Source organism: Capricornis sumatraensis, chromosome 14, assembly GCF_032405125.1.
Source record: "Capricornis sumatraensis isolate serow.1 chromosome 14, serow.2, whole genome shotgun sequence".
Lineage (NCBI taxonomy): Eukaryota > Metazoa > Chordata > Mammalia > Artiodactyla > Bovidae > Capricornis > Capricornis sumatraensis.
This window is the reverse complement of record NC_091082.1, coordinates 83,687,455-83,708,996: the sequence shown is the minus strand read 5'-3', so window position 1 is coordinate 83,708,996 and position 21,542 is coordinate 83,687,455. Positions and strand designations below refer to the sequence as shown.

At 42.5% G+C, this 21,542-nt stretch overlaps 1 protein-coding gene across 1 annotated transcript in view; it reads left to right on the top strand.

The window, feature by feature from the left end:
* The window catches only part of DENND1B (DENN domain containing 1B), a 214,897-nt gene extending 204,471 nt beyond the window's left edge, over nucleotides 1-10,426 (top strand). The window contains exon 16 of the mRNA XM_068985972.1: nucleotides 10,325-10,426. Coding sequence (XP_068842073.1) covers nucleotides 10,325-10,426 — 102 coding nt within the window. The remainder of the gene's footprint in view (nucleotides 1-10,324) is intronic.
* The last annotated feature ends 11,116 nt before the right edge of the window (nucleotides 10,427-21,542 follow it).

The window sequence follows — 21,542 nt, the reverse complement described above, 5'->3', positions numbered from 1 at the left end:
CTCTGAGAGTGTTCTTTCTGAAAAGCAAATCTTAAGTCTTTCTCACTGTGTCTAGGATGCCACTCAGACCCTAGCCTGGCACACAGAAGCCTTCACCTTCTGGGTTTTGCCGCTCTGATTTTCCCTCTCCTGCATCTCCAGAGACCCTTACTGCGGCCGTCCTGGGCGTTGGCTCTCAGGTCTCTGAAGATGGTTCCTTGTCTTTATGCTCCTCCCTTGAGTTGCAGTAGATGGTAAATAGTGACGGACTGAATGAAGGTAATTATGAATGAATGAAAATAACATGCATTGAGTACTGACTCATGCTGGGTACTGTTTGAATGCTCTAATCTGGGTTCATCTTCGCAGTGGCCACAGCATGTCATACTTTATCACTGCCACTTTGCACTTTGTTAAACCTTAGTTATGGGGAGGTGAAATAACTTGCTGAGAGTGTCCATAGTAGCATGTGGTAAAGTAAGGACTTGGATGTGCTCAGTCGTGTCTGACTCTTTGTGACCACACGGACTCTAGCCTACCAGGCTCCTCTGTCCGTGGCATTTCCCAGGCAAGAATACTGGAGTGGGTATCCATTTCCTTCTCCAGGGGATTCTCCCAGCCCAGGGATTGAGCCTATGTCTCCTGCATTGGCAGGCGGGTCCTTTACTCCTGAGCCACCAGGGAAGCCTGGGACTTAGACACAGAGCAGCTAAGACCCCCCCTGTCTGCCCAGGGGTAAATGAGGAATAAAGGCGCGTGAGGAATAAAGGCTGCCTCCCTGTCTCCTCTGCCCGCACTGCCTCTCTCCATTCCACGTTACTCAGTGCAGGCATTCTAGTGGTGTAGATACTTGGTATTGTTAAATAAACCAAATAAAAACCGCTATTCCTATTGTAAGGAATAGGCAGCAGAATGTCTTTATGATTGTGGTAGATGAAGAACTTGAAAAATTGAATATAATGGAGCTCATTTGAGAAAATCCTTTCATTGTAGGAGTCAGGTGTTCCTGTGTTTTCCATTGAGTGGTGTCTGTAATTCCCAGCCTAGAGCCACGTGATGCTGCAGTACGTGCAGTGGGCATTCTGCGAGGCCCTCGGTGCTCTGCATTTTGTGCCGTGACTTAATAAGGTGCTGGACAAAAGCAGTCAAAAGCCAAATATTTCACTGTTATGTTGGTTGGAGACTTTAGAAAGCTTTTAACGTAAATAATACATTCTTATACATCTCTCCATTTTCCTGTTAATCTTTTTTGAAAGAAGCATGATAGTTTCTTATTTATGGGATGTCATCTTTAGCTCAGATCAGCACATGCATCACTAGAGCTAAAGAGTCAACCATTCTGGAGTATTAGGAAATAGTTGACATATGAGCGGATGGGAGATGGTAACTGTATCAAGCACATATTTTATAACATGGAAAAGTAACATTTGCCCTAGAGAAAATGCAGACACTTATTGGTAAAGAGAAGGAGTATATCAGGAGAGAACTTATTAGGACTGGAAATACATTTTTCGGCATCCTTTGTTGATGAGTTTCGAGTAGCATCCTAAACTTTGTTTATCTAAGTGTGGTCCCAGACCTCCTGCAGCAGATTTAGCTGGAAAGTCTATTAAAGATGCATGTCCTTGACGCTCACCTTCAAATTTGTGATTTAGGGGTCCTGAACTAAAACCCAGAGATTTACATTATTAATGAAATACCATAAAAATGGGGCTTACCGACTGGCGCAATGGTGAAAGAATCTGCCTGCCAATGCAGGAGATGCAGGAGACGTGGTTTCAATCCCTGGGTCAGGAAGATCCCCTGGAGGAGGAAATGGCAACCCGCTCCAGTATTCTTGCCTGGGAAAGCCCATAGACAGAGGAGCCTGGCGTTGCATGGGGACGCTCCATGGGGTCGCAAAAGAACCAGACATGACTGAGCAACTAAGCATGCGTGCACACGCCATAAAGATACGCACACTGTGTATAGAAGCACTCACCTAAGTGTCCTTTATTCCTCTTCTCATTCGACAGTGTATTTGAGTGTCTGCTCTCCTAGGAAGTGTTCTGGGTGCTGGGTTGCATTAGAGAACAAGTCAGAAAAGAATTTCTGATGTTGTGAATTCTGTGTTTCTATATGCGGGGGACTGAAAATAAGTTAACTAAATTATGTAGCATGTTCACAGATGATAATTACTGTGGAGAAGGAAATAAAACAAGAAAGGAGGGTCACCAGGGGTCAGGGTGGGATTGCAACTTAACGTAGCTTGAAGTGAAGTGAAAATTGCTCAGTGGCGTCTGACGCTTTGTAACCCCATGGACTATATAATCCATGGAATTCTCCAGGCCAGAATGGTGGAGTGGGTAGTCTCTCCCTTCTTCATGGGATCTTCCCAACCCAGGGGTCGAACCCAGGTCTCCCGCATTGCAGGCGGATTCTTCACTAGCTAAGCCACAAGGGAAGCCCAACTATAGTAGCTTGTTAGTTGGGTAGACTTCAGGGAGAATGTGGCATTTGAGCAGCGTCCTATAGGGTGGTCAGACGTGGAAGCAGAAGAACGGTATCTAAGGCTGTGCTCTAATTTGGGTGAGCAGAGATGGCAGTTTGCATCTGGTCCATGGAAGATGTGAGGACTGATCAGATGTGGATCTGTTCTGAGGATAAAGTCAGTGGATGCGCTGAAATGTTTAGTGTGAAGTATGAGAGAAAGAGGAGTCAAGAATCCATGGATCCGTGGTTTCTCAACCAAGAAACTGGCAGGATGTGTGTTAGTTTTTCTGAAATGGGGAAGACTGTGGGGAGGAGAAATCTGGGGGGAAGAATAAACATTCAGTTTTGGACATGATGAGTCTGAGATGTCTGTTAGACGTCCAAACAAGACATTAATCCAGGGCTTCCTTGGTGGCTCAGACAGTGAAGATTCTGCAGTACAGGAGACCTGAGTTTGATCCCTGGGTTGGGAAGATCCCCTGGAGAAGGGAATGGAAATCCACTCCAGCATTCTGTCCTGGAGCATTCTGTGGACAGAGGAGCCTGACAGGCTATATAGTTCATGGGGTTGCAGAGAGTCAGATAACGACTGGATGACTAATACTTTCTTTCACTTTAGGCAAATGGGTAAAGAGGCGGAGGCCAAAATTAGACCCAAGATATGAATGTGGGCGTCATCAGCGTGTTGAGAGATGGTTACAGTCATTGGACTGGAGACCAAGTGAGACAGCCAGGGGAGAGTATAAATGGGAATGACAGGCGGCCCAGGGGCCGGGGAGTAGCAGAGGGCAGCCACCAAGGAGGGGGGGGGAGTGAGCGACCCTGGACACGGGAGAGGGTTCAGTTACCTCTGGGGCCAAGGAGAGAAGGAGGGCCTGGCTCTGTCAGATGCTGGTGACAGGCTGAATCAGGGGAGAATGTGGACCTGACCTCTGGGCTCGGTCACGTGGAGCTGGGACGCCCCAGTGGGCACAGCGCTGCTGGGGAGGTGAGGGAGCCCGTGCGACTGCAGGGCAGGCGAGGAGGCCGTGGGGACGGCAGTCCTGGCAGCTGGCCTGAGTTGTCCCCTAAGGAGGAGCATGGACAGGGACAGAGCGGGAGAAGACACGGGGTCAGCAGGAGCACACGAGTCTGTGGGCTGGGCGAGGAGCTGGCCTCCGCGGAGCCGACACCGCGCTTGGCTGCAGGAGAGCTGGTGCCCGGGGCTGGCAGAATGCCTCCTTCAGTTGCTTTAGATTCTTTTTTTTAATCAATGGGATTTGGAAGCAGGGTCATCAGCTGAAGAGAGGAGGGAGGCTGTTGGACCTTCAGAGGGAGCAGAGATGCAGAGTAGATGGAGAGTGAGTGGGCTGGAGAGGAAAGGGGTTGCCCAGAGCGCCGTTGAGATGTTAGGTTGGGAACTCAGGAGAGAACCGGCCTCACGGCTGCTCAGCTCATCCCTGGATCCCTGGGCCCCATGTGCAGGCCTCCCAGGCGCTCACTTCCCACCAGCCTGCTCCGTGCTGTGTTGATGCTGGGAGCCCCGTTTCCTAGGGCTGCTTCCCCGCTTGGCCCCGGGCCCGCTGCCTCCCTGCCTCCTAGCCTCGGCTCAGGCGTTGTCTTCATCATGGCGTCTGCCCTGGACCTCACTGTCCATACCTGAAAGCTCCTTGCCCCCACCCCCGAGCTCCCCTAGCAGTTCTGTTTTATTTTCCACACTCATCCCCTCCTGACATATTACGTCACTTATTGCATTTATTATTTCATGCAATCTGCTCTGCACCCTGCCCTGCCATCCCCCGACACTAGATACTTAAATCTTATGAAGGCTTGAATCTTTGTCTGTTTCACTCATTTCTGGTCTTCACACATCTAAAAGAGAACCCGGCATATGGTAAATATTCAGTTAAAAGTTTATTGAATGAATGAATGAGTTCATTGTCTGGTGGTCATGAAGTTCAAAAGACTTAATCCTGTTGCAAACTATTTCATGTCTGTTGATGTATCTTAGAAGGACTATTGTCCCATTGAGTTACTGGTTCTAATGATAAATTGCACAGAGTGGTAAATTTTATACCCTTCAGAGTGAGTTTCTCTCCCTTGTACCATGGTGGTCTAATTTGGCACACTTTAGTCATGTGATTACCCCGTCCTTGAAATGGAATAAAAATAATAGCTTATTTCTGTCCCTTCACACACTTCATTCTCTTGGTTTAGCTTTAAGCTGGCTTACTTCCTTATTCCCGCTTACTGCAGTCTGTGTTTAGATATAGCTACGAACTGAAGGCCTGGCATTGAGCACAGGTCTGTAAGCACCTGATGATTTAATTCATTGTAGTACTTCAGTGTGGTTCTCACTAACCCGTCAGGGTTTACTGAGCCCGTGTAAGAAGAAATATTTAAATTAGACAGCTTATTGTTTTTAACCCCAAAGTATTATATAGAAAGGAAATGTTAAAGATCCATAAGAAATTAATATGTTTTAAAAGTATTTTTTTACAGTATTTAAATTTTTACTTAAATCTCTAAAGATTTCTGATTTATTAAAAATGTTTTTTTCTCTAGCTCTCAAGACTTTATTCATTATCTTTGTGCTCAAAAAGGGTTTCTAATAAGAAGTAAATTTTTGAAATGTAATCATTAAGGGGACAGCAGAGGATGAGACGGTTAGATGGCATCACGGACTCAGTGGACATGAATTTGAGCAAACTCTGGGAGCCAGTGGAGGACAGAGGAGGCTGGTGCACTGCAGTCCATGGGGTCATAATGAGTTGGACTGAGCAACCAAACAACGTTTTTCTTCAGGCGAAGGAGGGTCAGTCAGTTCAGTCACATCTGACTCTTTGCAACCCCATGGACTCCAGCACGCCAGGCTTCCCTGTCCATCACCAACTCCTGGAGCTTGCTCAAATGCATGTCTATAGAGTCAGTGATGCCATGCAACCATCTCTTCCTCTGTCGTCCCCTTCTCCTCCCCCTTCAATCTTTCCCAGCATCAGGGTCTTTTCAAATGAGTCAGTTCTTTGCATCAGATGGCCAAAGTATTGGAGCTTCAACTTCAGCATCAATCCTTCCAATGAATATTCAGGACTGATTTCCTTTAGGATGGACTGGTTGGATCTCCTTGCAGTCTAAGGATCTCTCAAAAGTCTTCAACATCACAGTTCAAAAGCATCAATTCTTCGGCGCTCAGCTTTCTTCACAGTCCAACTCTCACATCCATACATGACTACTGGAAAAACCATAGCTTTGACTAGATGGACCTTTGTTGGCAAAGTAATGGTCTCTGCTTTTTAATATGCTGTCTAGGTTGGCCATAGCTTTTCTTCCAAGGAGCAAGTGTCTTTTAATTTCATGGCTGCAGTCACCATCTGCAGTGATTTGGGAGGCCCCCAAAATAAAGTCTGTCACTGTTTCCACTGTTTCCCCATCTATTTGCCATGCAGTGATGGGGCTGGATGCCACGGTCTTCGTTTCCTGAATGCTGAGCTTTAGGCCAGCTTTCCCACTCTCCTCTTCACTCTCATCCAGAGGCTCTTGTGGGGGTGCAGGTCTGTGCGCTGTGTTGCACATGTGACCCTGCTGCTTTGCGTCAGGGACCAGACTGCCACTTTGGCACTGACGTCAGTGCTCCCCCCTCATTTGGCCCCCTCTCCTCAGGACAGCCTTCTCACGAGCTTTTAACTGAAAAATCACATATTTCTCTTAAAATGATAGAAGAATCTTGAAATGTAGTCACTGTCATCCTCAGAGATTTGATGGATTGATTGCAATTAAATATTTATAGGACACATGTCTGAACCACTGAAGTCATTAGAACACAGATTAGTAGCGCAACTTGTTTTGGATTTTGGGACCAAATGCCAGAAATGGGCTGAGTAGTGAAGTTATCAAAGTATTAAGAGAAACATATACTTTGTCTCAGAGGAAAGATACATTCCCCGTGGTCCACTGGCCTACTGTTCAAGTTTAAACTGTGAATCTGACCAGAACATATTTTTTATGTTTTTTTTTTGGTAAAGAAGCTTGCCATCCAAGTGTGTCCTTTATGTTTTATTGTGTTTTTATAATGTTCATCTTATATTGTGTTTCAAAAGTTGAAGTGGTGCACGTTCATTTCCGTTAGACAGTAGTGCATGCTGAAGTGCGTTTACAGCAACACGCCGTTTCTTTAGAGTCACTCAATCTCCTATTCAGATAGTTATTTGAAGATGAAGACACTTCAGAAAACCTCAGTGATGTCAGTATCAAAAAGAGGCAGCAGGAAGCAGTTTTGCTGCTTAATTACACGTACCTTGTAACCTGTTACACCACCTTAAGATCACATCCTAAGGATTAACCAGATCCACTTCTTGTCATTGTTGATGACTTAGAGGGGATGATGGTATTGATTTTAAGGAATATATTTATTTTTACTAAATAAATTTCAGCTATTTTTCATAATTAAATTATGGAATCTACACTGTGGAATTAGGCCTGTGAGCTTTTTTGAGATTTCTAATTACGATTTTTAAGTTTCGTGTGGTTGTTTCGCATGTTTAGCTCCAGGTTTTAATTTTTCCTTTTGGAATAAAAAGCAAAATATAAAGATTTACATAAAATGCATTATCTTAAAAAGCATACTCATGCATTCTTTTAAAAACCTACTTGCAACCTAACTTTATCTTATATGTGAAGTACCTCCATTGTTATTTACAGTTTTACCTATTATTACCTGCCATTCTTAGCTCATTCTTCCAGAATGTACGTCTTGAATGCATTTGCTAAGCGATGTGTGTGGTGTAGCCTTTGCTCTTCCTGAAAGTAATGCTGTTTGGTTGAAAATTCTCTCTGTGTGTACAGCAGCAGCTACTGTTTTCACCTACAATGAAACGCTCCGGTTATGAGTGGTGTGACCGTGAACCAACCCCACTTGGGAAACAAAAAAAAGCTGTTATTGAATCAAAAATAGAAAAAGGAGTTTAGAGAACTGTTAGGCTCAGCATTCCTCTCCATTAATATCTCTTCTCAGTTGTTCCTGGGGATCTGCGTTGGTGTGTGTGTGTGTGTGTGTGTAATGTGTATGTGTGTATGTGCACACAATCCACCTTTTAAGAACATTTTCATTAAGTGTGTATTTTGATAAGTGTCAGTCACTGAGAAGATTGTTTGCAAAGTCAGTGATAACATGGGGCATTTTACCAAGTGGTTCATTTCTATTAGCTCAAATCACTAGTTTAGTAACACAAAGTAATTAGTCATGTTCAAAAATGCATCATCAGTAAATAGTTTTGAGATTTATCTCTTTCTAGACTTGAACTGTTCCACTCAAACTAAAATGAATGGATTATTTCCAGTAAACACAAAAATGAAAACCTTTTAAAAAGTCTTGTAGTCTTAATCTTTTAAGGCAAATTAAGTCCTTTAAAAGGATGTCTTAGTTTGTTCCACTTGTCAGTAATGTATTACTTTAAATTTATCATTGTGCTTCACCTTATTTTTTCAAAATCCATCACATTAGATCACTTTAGTTTGATTTATCATACTGTGTTGAAAATGTGCGTAAGTCAAATTCTGCAGGCGTTTTAAACTACATTAGTTTCAAATTAACTGTTTATTGTATGTAGTAGCAAAGACACCCAGGATTGTAAGTTACTGCCTTTTAGCACAAGATGAAATGAGTAATTCCAGACATTATAGCTATTTAACTCTTAAACCACATGAAGTGTGTGCCCTTTAGGATCAGTTCTGTGTGTTGCATCCCTCGGTAAGCGTCTATTTCCAGTTAACGAGTTGGGCGTTAAAGCTGCCTCTACCCAAGGGGCCGTGATCCCTTCTCAGGAAGCGCAGGAGTTGAGAGACGGGAAGGATGGAGGTCGTGGGGAAAGTGGACTTGAGTATTTAACGTTTACTGTGTGCCCGCACCATGGGCGCTAAATGTGATCGTTTAAATTTTTAAGAGTATAGTTGATACACAGCGTTGTGTTAGCTTCAGGTGTCCGGCACAGCAGTTCAGTTATGTGTCTGCTCTTTTTCAGATTCTTTTTCCTTATAGGTTATTACACAATATTGAGTAGAGTTCCCCGTGCTATACAGTAGGTCCTTGTTTATTTATGTTATGTATAATAGTGTGTATCTGTTAATCCCAAATTCCTGATTTATCCCTCACCTTTCCCCTGTGGTAACTAACTCTCACAAAACCCCATCAGACGTTTCTGTGTTGTTATTCCCATTTTACAGAAGGGGAGACGGTCTCAGATGCAGCAGGCTGCCCGAGATCATAAAGCTAACAATGGCAGTGAGAGGCAACCTCTCAAACACCAGACTCCACGTTCAAGTTCGTTTGTAGTCTCAGTACCTCCTCCCCGCCAAGCATAATGCGGGTGTTAAATGGGTCATCTATGGGCCCTGCTCTCAGTTCTCACTTTTATGAGAGCAGCTCATACTCTTGGCAAAAATGCCATGGCTGTGTCCGTTTAGATTATGTCCCTTTAAACTCATTTTACCACGTTTTTGGTCAAAACCGTCCTACGGTAATAAGGCAGTTAAACGTCATTTTGCGCAGGAACCTGTTGGTTCATTGGCCGTTCTTTCCTAATTTGGGTCTGGAAGACATTTCTGTCTCGGCATCTTAACCGCCGACGCGCGGTTAGCGGTCTCCAGTTTCTGCCCGGGAATGACACCGACCTCACCCCTCCTCTTGGTTAGTTTTGTCCTTTAACCATTTAACCAGAAAACCAGGGCAGACCATGAGAAAGTTTTAGAAGTCAAGGTCTCTTATTTTATCTAAACTTTATGGGGTGGAAAAATCATGGCCAGGATTAATTCTCTTAAGATGAAGAGGAACCTCTTACGTTAATCCTCAGAGTCTCAAGTCTGTTCTTCAGACATCACTGAAGACTTCCTTATGTCAGCCTTTGGCTCTCATGCAGTGGAGCCTTAAAGACAATTCACCATCATCATGAGTGGGGAAACCACAAAACATTTATAAGATTTTTCATAATCTAAGCAACACACGCGTCCAGTGCCACAGACCAACAATATAAAACTAACCAAGTGCCAGTGATATACGTGTGTGTAAAACATGTCACTGGTTTATGCCTGGAGCTGATCAACAAGGTAATCCCCTAAGGATATTTTCCGAAACCCCGAGATTCTGCTTTGCTGTGTGTGTAGGAGCAGGGTGGAAATGAGGCAGAGCAGATGGTGGGCTGTGTTTTGAAGAGGATCTCTGCGTACTTTTGGTAGCTTCGAGTTCCCACCCCCATCTCTCCTTTCAGAATGCCGAAAAATATTGTTTAAGGTAACCTCCTGAAACTCAACATGAATTTACCTGAATTTTATTCATATTCGTAACCATAGTTTTGCTTATGTGGTCAACACATTTGCTGGGAATTGTGAAGTTATATTTGTTTCATTATTAAGTGGTTAGACCTATCTGGTGCTCTTACCCTTTAGAACTAGTAGTTCAGATCTGGAGTGTTTTATTTTACTGGATAAAGTTAATATCAACCTCAAAAGAATAACATCTAACATTTCTCGGATGCTTACGTAACCTTAATAAACCTGTGTTAATGTGTGCAGCCATGTCCTGAAGCAAATACTGAGAACACTGAGGCCTGGGGCTGAGTTCAGCTCCCCGAGGCCAAGGTTCGGCTGGCGGCAGCCTTGTGCAGACCCTCCAAGGGGCTGTGGTCTTTGTGTCCACACTGTTTTATTTACTAATGGGCTTTGTCTAACTGGCTGCTGTTTATGGTCCACCTGCCCTCCCAGTGGTCTGCGTTTTCTTGTTGTGTCTGTGTTTATACACATACAGGTATACGTGAGTGTCTGCTTCTAGCACTTTTGGTGTAAGTAAAAGTCTAATCTTATGAAGTAAATGACAGTTAACATATTTGACATGTTTTAATTTCAGTTTATCGATGGTCGACTGGCAAAACTAAATGCAGGAAAGGGTTTCTCTGATGCATTTGAAGAAGAGATCACTTCCGGTGGCTTTTGTGGAGGTAAAGACTAGCTCCAGTGTCGCTATCCATTTTCTGAATAACAATCATCTGTGATTTTTGCACTCCTGTCACATATGTCTACTTTGTAAACGACCATTTTCTCATAAATATCTGATGCCTTCGATACATCTGTTCATCTTATAAAGAACTGTAGTGTTGACTTACTTTGCCTGATACGTTATGCTGGGCATGCAGATGGTCTCATGAGCTGGCAGTGGTTTGCTTGGATAGTCTCTTAATATGACTGGAAAAAAAATGTCACAGAAATGCAGTTAGTTTGTTCCTCCTGACTAATTTTCTCTGCTAGAGAAATACTATTGCTATCTATCAGTACTACTTGAGTAAGAATTAGGGAACTGAGATTGTGGTCCACGTAGTATCTTTTAATGTAATCCAAAGAGACAGGTCTGAACATGGCAACTGCTGCTACGTTTTTAAGTATGAGTATCTTTCTAGAAGTCTGCTTTTGGTTTGGTTTTTTTTTTGCTTTGCAGGCCCCGGCAGCAGTAGGAGCATACCTTTCAGTATCCTGCCCCACGTTCTTATGCTTGTCAGGGTGATAAGTGCTCACTTAAAGACGTGGAAGAAGGCATCTCATTTCATATGTGTGACACACATTAGTGACATCCCACTTTTACTTAATATAATTAACTGTAATATAATTGAGCAGTTACATTATTTGAAATGTCACTAATTGACACTGTGTTGTAGTATCAAGGAAATGAATGACTTAGGAACAGCTACTCGGTCTGTGATGATCAGTACCTAGTACTGACTCTGCACTTGATGATCCGGCACCCAGTCCTGACTCTGCACTTGACAATCAGGTACCTAGTCCTGACTCTGTACTTGATGATCCGGCATCTAGTCCGGACTCTATACCTGAAGATCCAGCACCTAGTCCTGACTCTACACTTGACGATCCAGTACCTAGTCCTGACTCTATACTTGATGATCCGGCACCTAGTCCTGATTCTGCACTTGATGATCCAGTACCTAGTCCTGACTCTGCACTTGATGATCCAGCAGCTGGTCCTGAGTCTATACTTGATGATCCAGCAGCTAGTCCTGACTCTATACTTGATGATCCAGCACCTAGTCCTGACTCTGCACTTGATGATCCAGTACCTAGTCCTGACTCTATACTTGATGATCCAGCACCTAGTCCTGACTCTGTACTTGATGATCCGGCACCTAGTCCTGACTCTGCACTTGACGATCCAGTACCTAGTCCTGACTCTCTACATGATGATACAGTACCTAGTCCTGACTCTGTACTTCATGATCCAGCACCTAGTCCTGACTCTGCACTTGACGATCCAGTACCTAGTCCTGACTCTATACATGATGATCCAGCACCTAGTCCTGACTCTACACTTGATGATCCAGCAGCTAGTCCTGACTCTATACTTGATGATCCGGCATCTAGTCCTGACTCTATACCTGAAAATCCAGCACCTAGTCCTGACTCTATGCTTGACGATCCAGTACCTAGTCCTGACTCTCTACTTGATGATCCGGCACCTAGTCCTGACTCTACACTTGATGATCCGGCACCTAGTCCTGACTCTGCACTTGATGATCCAGCAGCTAGTCCTGACTCTATACTTGATGATCCAGCAGCTAGTCCTGACTCTGTACTTGATGATCCGGCAGCTAGTCCTGACTCTGCACTTGATGATCCGGCACCTAGTCCTGACTCTGTACTTGATGATCCGGCACCTAGTCCTGACTCTGCACTTGATGATCCAGTACCTAGTCCTGACTCTGCACTTGATGATCCAGCACCTAGTCCTGACTCTGCACTTGACGATCCAGTACCTAGTCCTGACTCTCTACATGATGATCCAGTACCTAGTCCTGACTCTGTACTTGATGATCCAGCAGCTAGTCCTCACTCTGCACTTGATGATCCAGCACCTAGTCCTGACTCTGCACTTGATGATCCAGTACCTAGTCCTGACTCTGCACTTGATGATCCAGTACCTAGTCCTGACTCTGCACTTGATGATCCGGTCCCTAGTCCTGACTCTGCACTTGATGATCCGGCACCTAGTCCTGACTCTGTACTTGATGATCCAGTACCTAGTCCTGACTGTGCACTTGATGATCCAGCACCTAGTCCTGACTCTGTACTTGATGATCCAGTACCCAGTCCTGACTGCACTTGATGATCTGGCACCTAGTCCTGACTCTCTACATGATGATACAGTGCCTAGTCCTGACTCTCTACTTGATGATCCGGCACCTAGTCCTGACTCTGCACTTGATGATCCGGCACCTAGTCCTGACTCTATACTTGATCCAGTACCTAGTCCTGACTCTATACTTGATCATCTGGCACCTAGTCCTGACTCTGTACTTGATGATCCAGTACCTAGTCCTGACTCTACACTTCCCGTACCGAGTCCTGCTCTGTACTTGATGATCCAGTACCTAGTCCTGACTCTGTACTCATGATGATCCGGCACCTAGTCCTGACTCTCTACTTGATGATCCGGCACCTAGTCCTGACTCTGCACTTGATGATCCGGCACCTAGTCCTGACTCTATACTTGATGATCCGGTACCTAGTCCTGACTCTGTACTTGATGATCCAGTACTTAGTCCTAACTCTGGGAGACAGTTTCGCTTGAAACCTTAAAAGTGTCCTCTTCATTCCTTCAGCCAGTGTTTGCTGGGTGTTTGCTGTGTACCAGATGCTGTTCTAGATTTGGGATGAACTAAGTGAATAATCCCCAGTGTGTTCATTTTCACCTGGTGGTAATGGTGCTTCCCCCCCACCTAGTTATCTATAGGTTTAATTCAGCGGGAAGGAAATCTTTGAACGTGAACATGAAGTCGCTCAGTCATGTCCGACTCTTTGCGACCCCATGGACTATAGCCTACCAGGCTCCTCTGTTCATGGGATTTTCCAGGCAATAGTACTGGAGTGGATTGCCATTTCCTTCTCCAAGGAATCTTCCCAACCCAGGGATCGAACCCGAGTCTCCCACATTGTAGACAGACGCTTTACCGTCTGCCAAATCTTTAGTCTGTGTGTAAGTAAATAGTTGCTAGAATTGAGAAATAAAAGGTGAAAAGACAAGGGATAATTAGTACTTATCTACAAATCTCCCAAAATTTAACTTTAACCTTAAATAAAATTTCATTTTTCACCACAAAAATACAAAAGATGTTGAGATCACTTGTTCACTGAAAGGTACAGGTGATCTGAGTGGCTGTGGACCTCCCTCTGATGCAGGTAGGGTTGCGTTTCATGAATGCTTTCAGCTTGGGGAAAAACTTAGTTTCCTTGACCTAGCAAGTGAGCTGAACGTGCAGTCCTTCAGAAGCCCCTTGCTCTCCTCAGCTCACAGCAGAAGATTTAGCTTCAGTGGAACTTTTGTGTTAAAATAAGGCTTTTTTACTTTTCACCTCAGACAAGCAGATTATTGTCAGCTCATGGACAAACTGCTTGCGACACCTCCTGAGTGTTTACATAATGCGATCTCATTATCGTTATGACCCGTGGGGCTGGTGTCCTATTTGGAATTGGGGATGACACCGTGTGACAGTAATGGGGTGGAACTAAGGTCCTTTTGCATAGTGAAAATCGGTAGTCTTCACCCTTCTGCAGACCTCATTAACAGAGGAGAGCGTAGGTAGCTGTTATAGTGGGAGGAGGGTCACCAAAGTTTTTCATGAAAGGTCCTACTGTTTAAAGAAGAATAGAAGAATATTTATCACCAGTTAGCAGCTGATTTCGAGACTGCTGCACTTGTAGTACAACTTAATGCCAGCCACTTTGCTGTTCTTTCTTAAAATGAAAAAAGGTTTCGAACCCTTCTTTTACTTTTGGGGAGCCAGTACGAATCCAAAAGGAAAGCGTTCATTTCAGTAAGTTTGGGGTTTCCCCAGTGGCTGGTGATAAAGAATCTACTTGTAATGCAGGAGACCTGGGTTCGATCCTTGGGTCAGGAAGATGACGCTGGAGAAGAAAATAGCAGCTCACTCCAGTATTCTTGCCTTGAGAATCTCATGGACAGAGGAGCCTGGCAGGCTACAGTCCATGGGGTTACAAAGAGTCAGACAGGGCTGAGCGAGAAAAAATCAACAGCCACATTTCAGTAGGTGTAGCAAGAAAGTACATTGAAAAAATTATGCCTGGTGACCGTGGATTTTCTAATTGTTACATTTTAGGCTATTATCTTAGAGAGACATAGACTTTCATCTTAGAAGAAAATAAAGCAAAATTATTAAGATTTGAATAGATGAATAATCTAATAAAAATTAGCAGTGTTCTTACCAATGAGATATATGTGTATATGAAATTCCAAAAAATAGTTCCTAGAAGTCAGCTGAAACATTTTTTGTCTGGACTACTTTTGTGAGTAAGAATAGTTCTGAGATACTGAACTGTTCTTCAAAAAGTAAACTGTTGTAGCTTTCTCGTTTCTCTCCTAGATACAATGGAAATGATGATTAATGTTCATGCTTCCTGAGTTAGTATGCAGCAGAAGCTCTTCTAAGAGCTCTCCAAATATTATCTCACTTAACCCTCCCAGCACCCCAGGAGGGACTTTGAGCATCCTTATTTTACTGAGGGCACCCACCTCAGTAATTTGCCCAAGGTCACATGTGACTGCCTGGCTTCAAAGCTCTTGCTTTAATAAATGTGATATATGCCTTCTTATGATAAGAGATCGTTTTAATTAGAAGGCCTTTAGTAAACAAGAGCAGTACTCAGGGCTTCTCTGCTCTGATGGATAAAAGCAAAATTCCTGTCTCTTTTGATTATCCTTTGAAGATTTTATATATATATAAAACCCTCAGGAAGATCACTATAGGAGAAATCAACAGTCGCTGGAGTTGAAGGAATCATGTTTCTCTAAGCAAAAATAACTGAGAAGCTTTAGACAAGCGTCTCATTTCTCCCCACTCTAGGCCGTTAGTGTGGCAGTTTAGGTACTGTTTTTGTTGCTAATCTGCATCGTCATGATAGCATGAATATGAGTATGGTGGAGCCCTGTTGTCACTGCGGCTCTGGCTGAAAACACAGAGCAGGACAGTCCCACACAGAACACGTCCATTCACGTTGAATGTAGAACTGTGGTTAAGGGCCATGAACGCATGGAGATTTCCCAAAACTTCTCTGTCTCAGTAAACACCCCCCGGTCAGAACTGTTTAGGAAATCTGTGTTACTCCTGGTCCCTTTCGTGGGACCCTTGTAGAACACTCAATCTTCTCCTGAGAAGAAAGGGAAGAGAATATCCAGAAATATGTAAAGAGAAGAATGTCATGGGGTTAAAAGGTCATCGGAGAGGCTACAAGTAGGATGAAGGAGCCGTTAGATAAACACAAATACCAGTCTGTGAAAAGCAGCTAAGGAATATTGCATCAAGAACATGTTTATTTTTCCCCCCATAATTTTTAAAAATTGATTTACAGTGTTGTATTCATTTCAGGTGTATAATGTAGTAATTCTGTATTTTTATAGATTATACTCCATTTAAAGTTATTATTAGCGAATTCATTGGCAGCCTAGTTAGGACTCTGCCTTTTCACTGCCAGGGTCATGGGCTTCATTCCTACTTTGGGAACTAAGATCCCACAAGCCTCGCTCCTTGGCAAAAAAAAAAAAAAACACAAAAAACCACCACTGTACCCTTTCAGGGCTTCCCTGGTGGTTCAGACAGTAAAGAATCTGCCTACAATGCAAGGAATCCAGGTTCAATCCCAGGTTTGGGAAGATCCCCTGGAGAAGGGAATGGCAGCCACTCCATTATTCTTGCCTGGAGAATTCCATGGACAGGGGAGCCTGGCGGGCTACAGCCCAGAGACTCTTTGGGGTGACAAAGAGTCAGACACGACTTAGCAACTAATGCTTTCACACTTTCAGAGTTATTGTAAGATATTGGCTGTATATTATACTGCATTTTGTTTTATACCTAGTAGTTTGGACCTCTATTTTTTTCATTTAAATAGATATTAAAAATCCACAGCTCGTTTTCTAAACTTTGAGAAGGAGACGCATTTTCAGGTTGATTTTCTGTGGAGTGTGTGGTTGCCCTCCCCATCAGTAGTGTTTGTTTCTTCATTAGTTCCCCGGCAGAGTCTGGTCAGTCTTGAGTTTATTTAATCCTGTTTCTTTCTTTACTGACTGGTAACCAAAGGAATCTGAAGGGGTGGTAGTAATCATTAGTTTCAGTGGCATTTTTCTGGCCTCACTGAACAATTTAGACCAATTTAACATTTTTTGATAAGTAACAGCAGATTACTGGAATTTAAGCAAATATATTTGAAAAGAAAGACTTTGCACAAGTGAGAAACCAAGATATTTTGTCCTTGAGTGTGAGAAAATCAGTTGTTTGATTAACAAGAACAATGTTAAGAATTTCCTCAATAATGCTTACTATTTCCACAATCCAGTTACTTTAAAAGAAAGACTAAGGTTTTGTGTGTGTGTGTGTGTGTGTGTTTCCCGGCATTCAGATATATTTTTTGAGAAGATAATTAGCCTTTTAAAACATACATTATCAGAGAATAGTGTGCTTGTCTCATAAATTTTATGGAAATAGGTGTCTTCAGTCTTAAAAGCACTAGAATTAAGAGAGACAGTTAGCCTTTTAAAATATTTTTTGACAGGAATCTACCTAAATTGTACCACCTGTTTTTCTGTTACCTTAAGCTGTGTATTTAGGGACTTCCTGTTTGCCCCGAACCCCGTGATCGCACGTTATTGTTCTGAGTGGTTCTCACTCTCAGCCGTTTCTCCTCAAGTTGGCCGCCCCTACCCTTTCTAATGTAGCCTCTTCTGAAGTGACGAGGAGGAAAGCTCTGTATGATTCACCTCATATTTTATTTAGCAATCCTGAAAGCTGAAGGACTGATGAACTGAGAGTTGAATACTAAGATCCTTCCTCAGTTGCTGCCTTTGTGAACGTGCGCAGAGTATCACCTCAGAGCCCGTGTCCCCGTCAGGCGAGTCGCGTGTCCCGTGACCGACGGCAGGGTGTGCCGCCGCGTGCTGGGGTCACGCCTCACGTCACAGGTGACAGACTGGTTGCAGTGCTGGGTCCCCCAGGGCAGGCTGGCCTGACCCCTGACCCGCTGGCCGCCAAGCCCCCTACCCTCTCGTCCACCTGCTTTGCCTGTTTCTTAGTAGAAGGATGCGACTCAAGAGGCGTAACATCGATAAAAACATTTAAGAACCTATGAAGAGCTGGAGAGGAGATCCTTTGATTCCTCACGATTGTCGCTCTAGACACTGACCTTTCTGTGACTCCTCTGGAGTTTTATGATAGTTATTTTCTTTGTGGTTCAGAGGTTTAAAAATATGTTTTCTGGAGTGACACGTGTTCCAGGATGCTAAATAGTTATCACAGAGTAGGTGTTTTTCTTTACATTTTCTTGAATTCATTTTGGGAAATGAAATAAAACACTTTCCAGAATACCGTGAATAATAACCAAATTATAAATATGTGATTTCCACACAACCATTTTTAGTAGAGAAGTAAAAAGTGTATGAACTGATGAGAACTTTGAATAGAAAGGTAAACCTGTATGAACAATCTGGATAAAGACATAATATTTATTTTATGTTGTTGATAGAATCTCCTTGAGATATAAATGAATAGAATAACTGGGATTTTTTTTTCACCATTTTACAAGAGAAAGCTGAAAATTTTTTTGGTCAGGCCATATACCATCTGAAACTCATGCCCTTAAGCACTGAGGTTGTTGTTATATGGTCTATTTTAGATAGATGCATTTTGCTATAAGCATTTCACAAGGTTAGGAAAGTATTCTTTCCCCCATATTTATTCTCCCAGGAAAGGTGCAGCGCAGTGCTGTACCTTTTCTGAAAGAAGAGAGTGAGAGACATTTCTTAGAATCGGAGTTGTTTCTTGATATTTCTTTGAAATTAGGGAGAAATGTTAAGGTCAAGAGTGAATCCAGAGCTGGACGTTTTTGGCCTGATGCTGGTTAGGCCTAAAGACCCTCTGCCTCTGTGTTACAACAGCAGGGTGACATGTTTGTTAAGCCACAACCACACACAGGAGAACAGTCTGCTTCAGGCTCTTTTGTACCGGGCGGTCAGTCTGAGTAGCCTTTGGGACTTTGTTTTTTCTTGTGGGAATATTTAAGGTTTAAACAACCAGGAAGGTAGAGGAAATCTGGCTGAAGACAGTTGATATAAACATTACTTTAGACTAGTTGTGTGGCCGTTTTTTGCCTTCTTATGTCATCTTATTGATTAAATGAATTAGCATATTTGGAGCCAAATATATATGATTGCTGGTTTTACTGGACTGGTCATGCCTGCATTTGAACTTTCTAACAGCCATGAGGAGCTATTGCCGTATCTCCCTGCGGTAGTGCCTTTCCAGTTTGGATTTACAACTCGAGAGTATTTTCAGAACGTTCTGCAGGTTAATTGCAATAAAGTAAAATTTTTTATCAGTTAATACTGTTTGCTATCAGTTAATACAGTCTAACAATCATAGAAGAATCTTTTTTGTCCTCAAGATTCTTTACATTTCTAAATTTCCTTCTGGTTTTTTCCTTTCCTTATGTACTTTAAATATTGTTTTAAGATAACCCTAATTGTGTAAAAGAGCCAAACTTTTACAAAACACCATAGACATAAATATTGAAAAATCAGTTTGAAAGACGTAGGAATTTTGCATTTCAAAAGGTTGTTTTTTTCCCCTCTGAAAGTAGTATTACAATGAAAGAATACTTTACTTTAACATAGTATCTTCTTATGTGAGTAAAGAAAAAGTATCTATTCTTAAAAATGCTAGTTACTATGTTCCTAAGAATTAGAGCATTTATTATTAATAGTTCTTACAATGAATCGCTTCTTTTACAACATTGCAGATAAATAAAATTCGCCTGCTGAAATCTTGGAAATACTAGTTCTTGGTGAATTTTGGTTTATGGATTTACTTTTGATCAGGTATTCCTGACGTCCTATTTTTGTGTATTCCAGGGAACTCGAAGTCATATCAGCAGTGGGTGCATACTGTCAAGGTAATAACTAAACCTTCACAGTTTCTTTTTTTTTTTTTCACTTTAACGATTCAGAAAAATGTTCAGTTCAGGTCTACTGTTTATGCTGTTTATGGGCAACATTTTAAATGTTTCTCTATCTTCTCACACTTTAAACATTTTTATGCTTATGGTTTGTCACTATTTATAAAGAAAATTTTTAAATGGAAAGCTTTTGTCTTTCTATTTTTCAAGATGAATGGCTTGATTTGAAAATCGTGATTTTGCTGTCACCTTATAATATATTCCGGAAGATGGAGTTAGATGGAGTGGTAGGGCTTGATGGGAATTTTATCATTCCTGGTAATGTGCTTTTGTTAACGTGATTTTTTGAAAAGATATCTCTCTTGTGCAGATTGAGACTTTATTGCCGAACACTAAAACATTTGAGAAACAGTTGATTGTATTTCTTTTTATTAAGCTTTATATATATATACTGGTCACATTGCCTACATCTGCCTAAACCACAAAGATGAAAAGATTGTGTTCCATCAATTAAAAGAATAGAGGAGAATGTTTACATTTTGTATGGAGTTACTATAGCATATATAAAAGCTTGAAAACATTTAACATGATATAATTATGTAGGTCTTTCTTTAAGCTGTGAGAAAAGCTCTTAATTCTGTATTATCGATAATGCTTTGTTTTCAGGACAGTGGGGCTCCAAATTTTTAGGAATGTGTTTCTGTTTTTCCTTTGCAGAAAGGAGGTGCACTGTTCAACACAGCAATGACCAAAGCAAGCCCTGCTGTACGAACAGCATACAAATTTGTAAGTTCTCTTTTCATGTTTAAGAATTCTGTTGATAAAATTTTATAACATTTTCCTAGATGATACACACTTAAATCTAGAATATTTTCTGGTTTCCTTTAAATAAATTTAGAGTTAATATTGACCAAAGCAAACTCAATTATTAAAATTGTATCATTGTCTAGGCAGGGTGTTTTTTTCAGATAATTTAAAAATGCTTCTTTTATTTCAAAGCTATCAGCAAAATTGTGCCCTCAGATTGAAACAGTCCACAATGAAGTGACAGTTTAAAAGATTTGATTCTTTTATTTAACAACGTAGTTTAAATTCTCATTGTGTACTTGAGGCTTAACTAGAAAAGTTTTTTTAAAAATATGACAAGTTCTCTTGCCTCAAAGGTCCTTTGATTTTCCAAAGTTAAAAACTCCCCGTTGATACCCCATACTTATAGTAAAATAATAACAACACCAGGAGCTACCACAGCAAGTAAATAATGAACAAAATGGAAGTTTCTCTGCTCTGATCGCCGAGACCCTTCAGACCTGGCCCCTCCCATCCTGGCTTATTTCCCTGAAGCCCCCAGACCTGGTGTCTCCAGGTCTGAGATCCTCCTCGTTTCATGCGTGCAGGACATTCTCTGCTGTGTCTTCATCCTTCACAATCCGTCCCTGCTGCCCGGGACGTCCTTTCCTTGGCTTCTGTCCACCTACTAAATCATCCTACAGGTTTGTTTTAGCGTGGGTTCCTCAGCCCCACCGCAAGGCTCCTCTGCCTTCTCTGAGCTTCCACGGGGCCTGTGGGCCTCTGTTTCGGCCCTTGTGTCTGTGCCTCTGTCTCTGTAGGAGATTCTTAGGAACTGATTGGGATTCAGGAAAACTTGCTTTGTGACCCCATGGACTGCAGCCCGCCAGGCTCCTCTGTCTATGGGATTTCCCAGTCAAGAATGCTGGAGTGGGTTGCCATTTCCTTCTCCAGGGGATCTTCCCAACCCAGGGATCAAACCTGGGTCTCCTGCATCATTGCAGGAATTTCTTCAAGTCCAAATGTTTGCCCAAAAATAACCCGCTGGTGTGACATGCTTTCCCTTTTCCTCCCCCATTTGTCAGGCCAGGTTATGGCTAGGCGATGGCCATCTGGTGGTCTCTGGCGTTTTTAATAGCCTCGGAGGCAAAGTAGGCTAACTGCTAGCCTTTGGATGATTCCTGTGCAAAGAGACTGATGCTTTCCCCACCTCATTCAGGTGTAATAGTGGGTAGAATGGGTCCCTGAAAACAGAGTTTTAGATGGTAGGTTCTTCTTTTTCTATGTAACATGACAAGTTAGTAATTTTCATTCAGTGG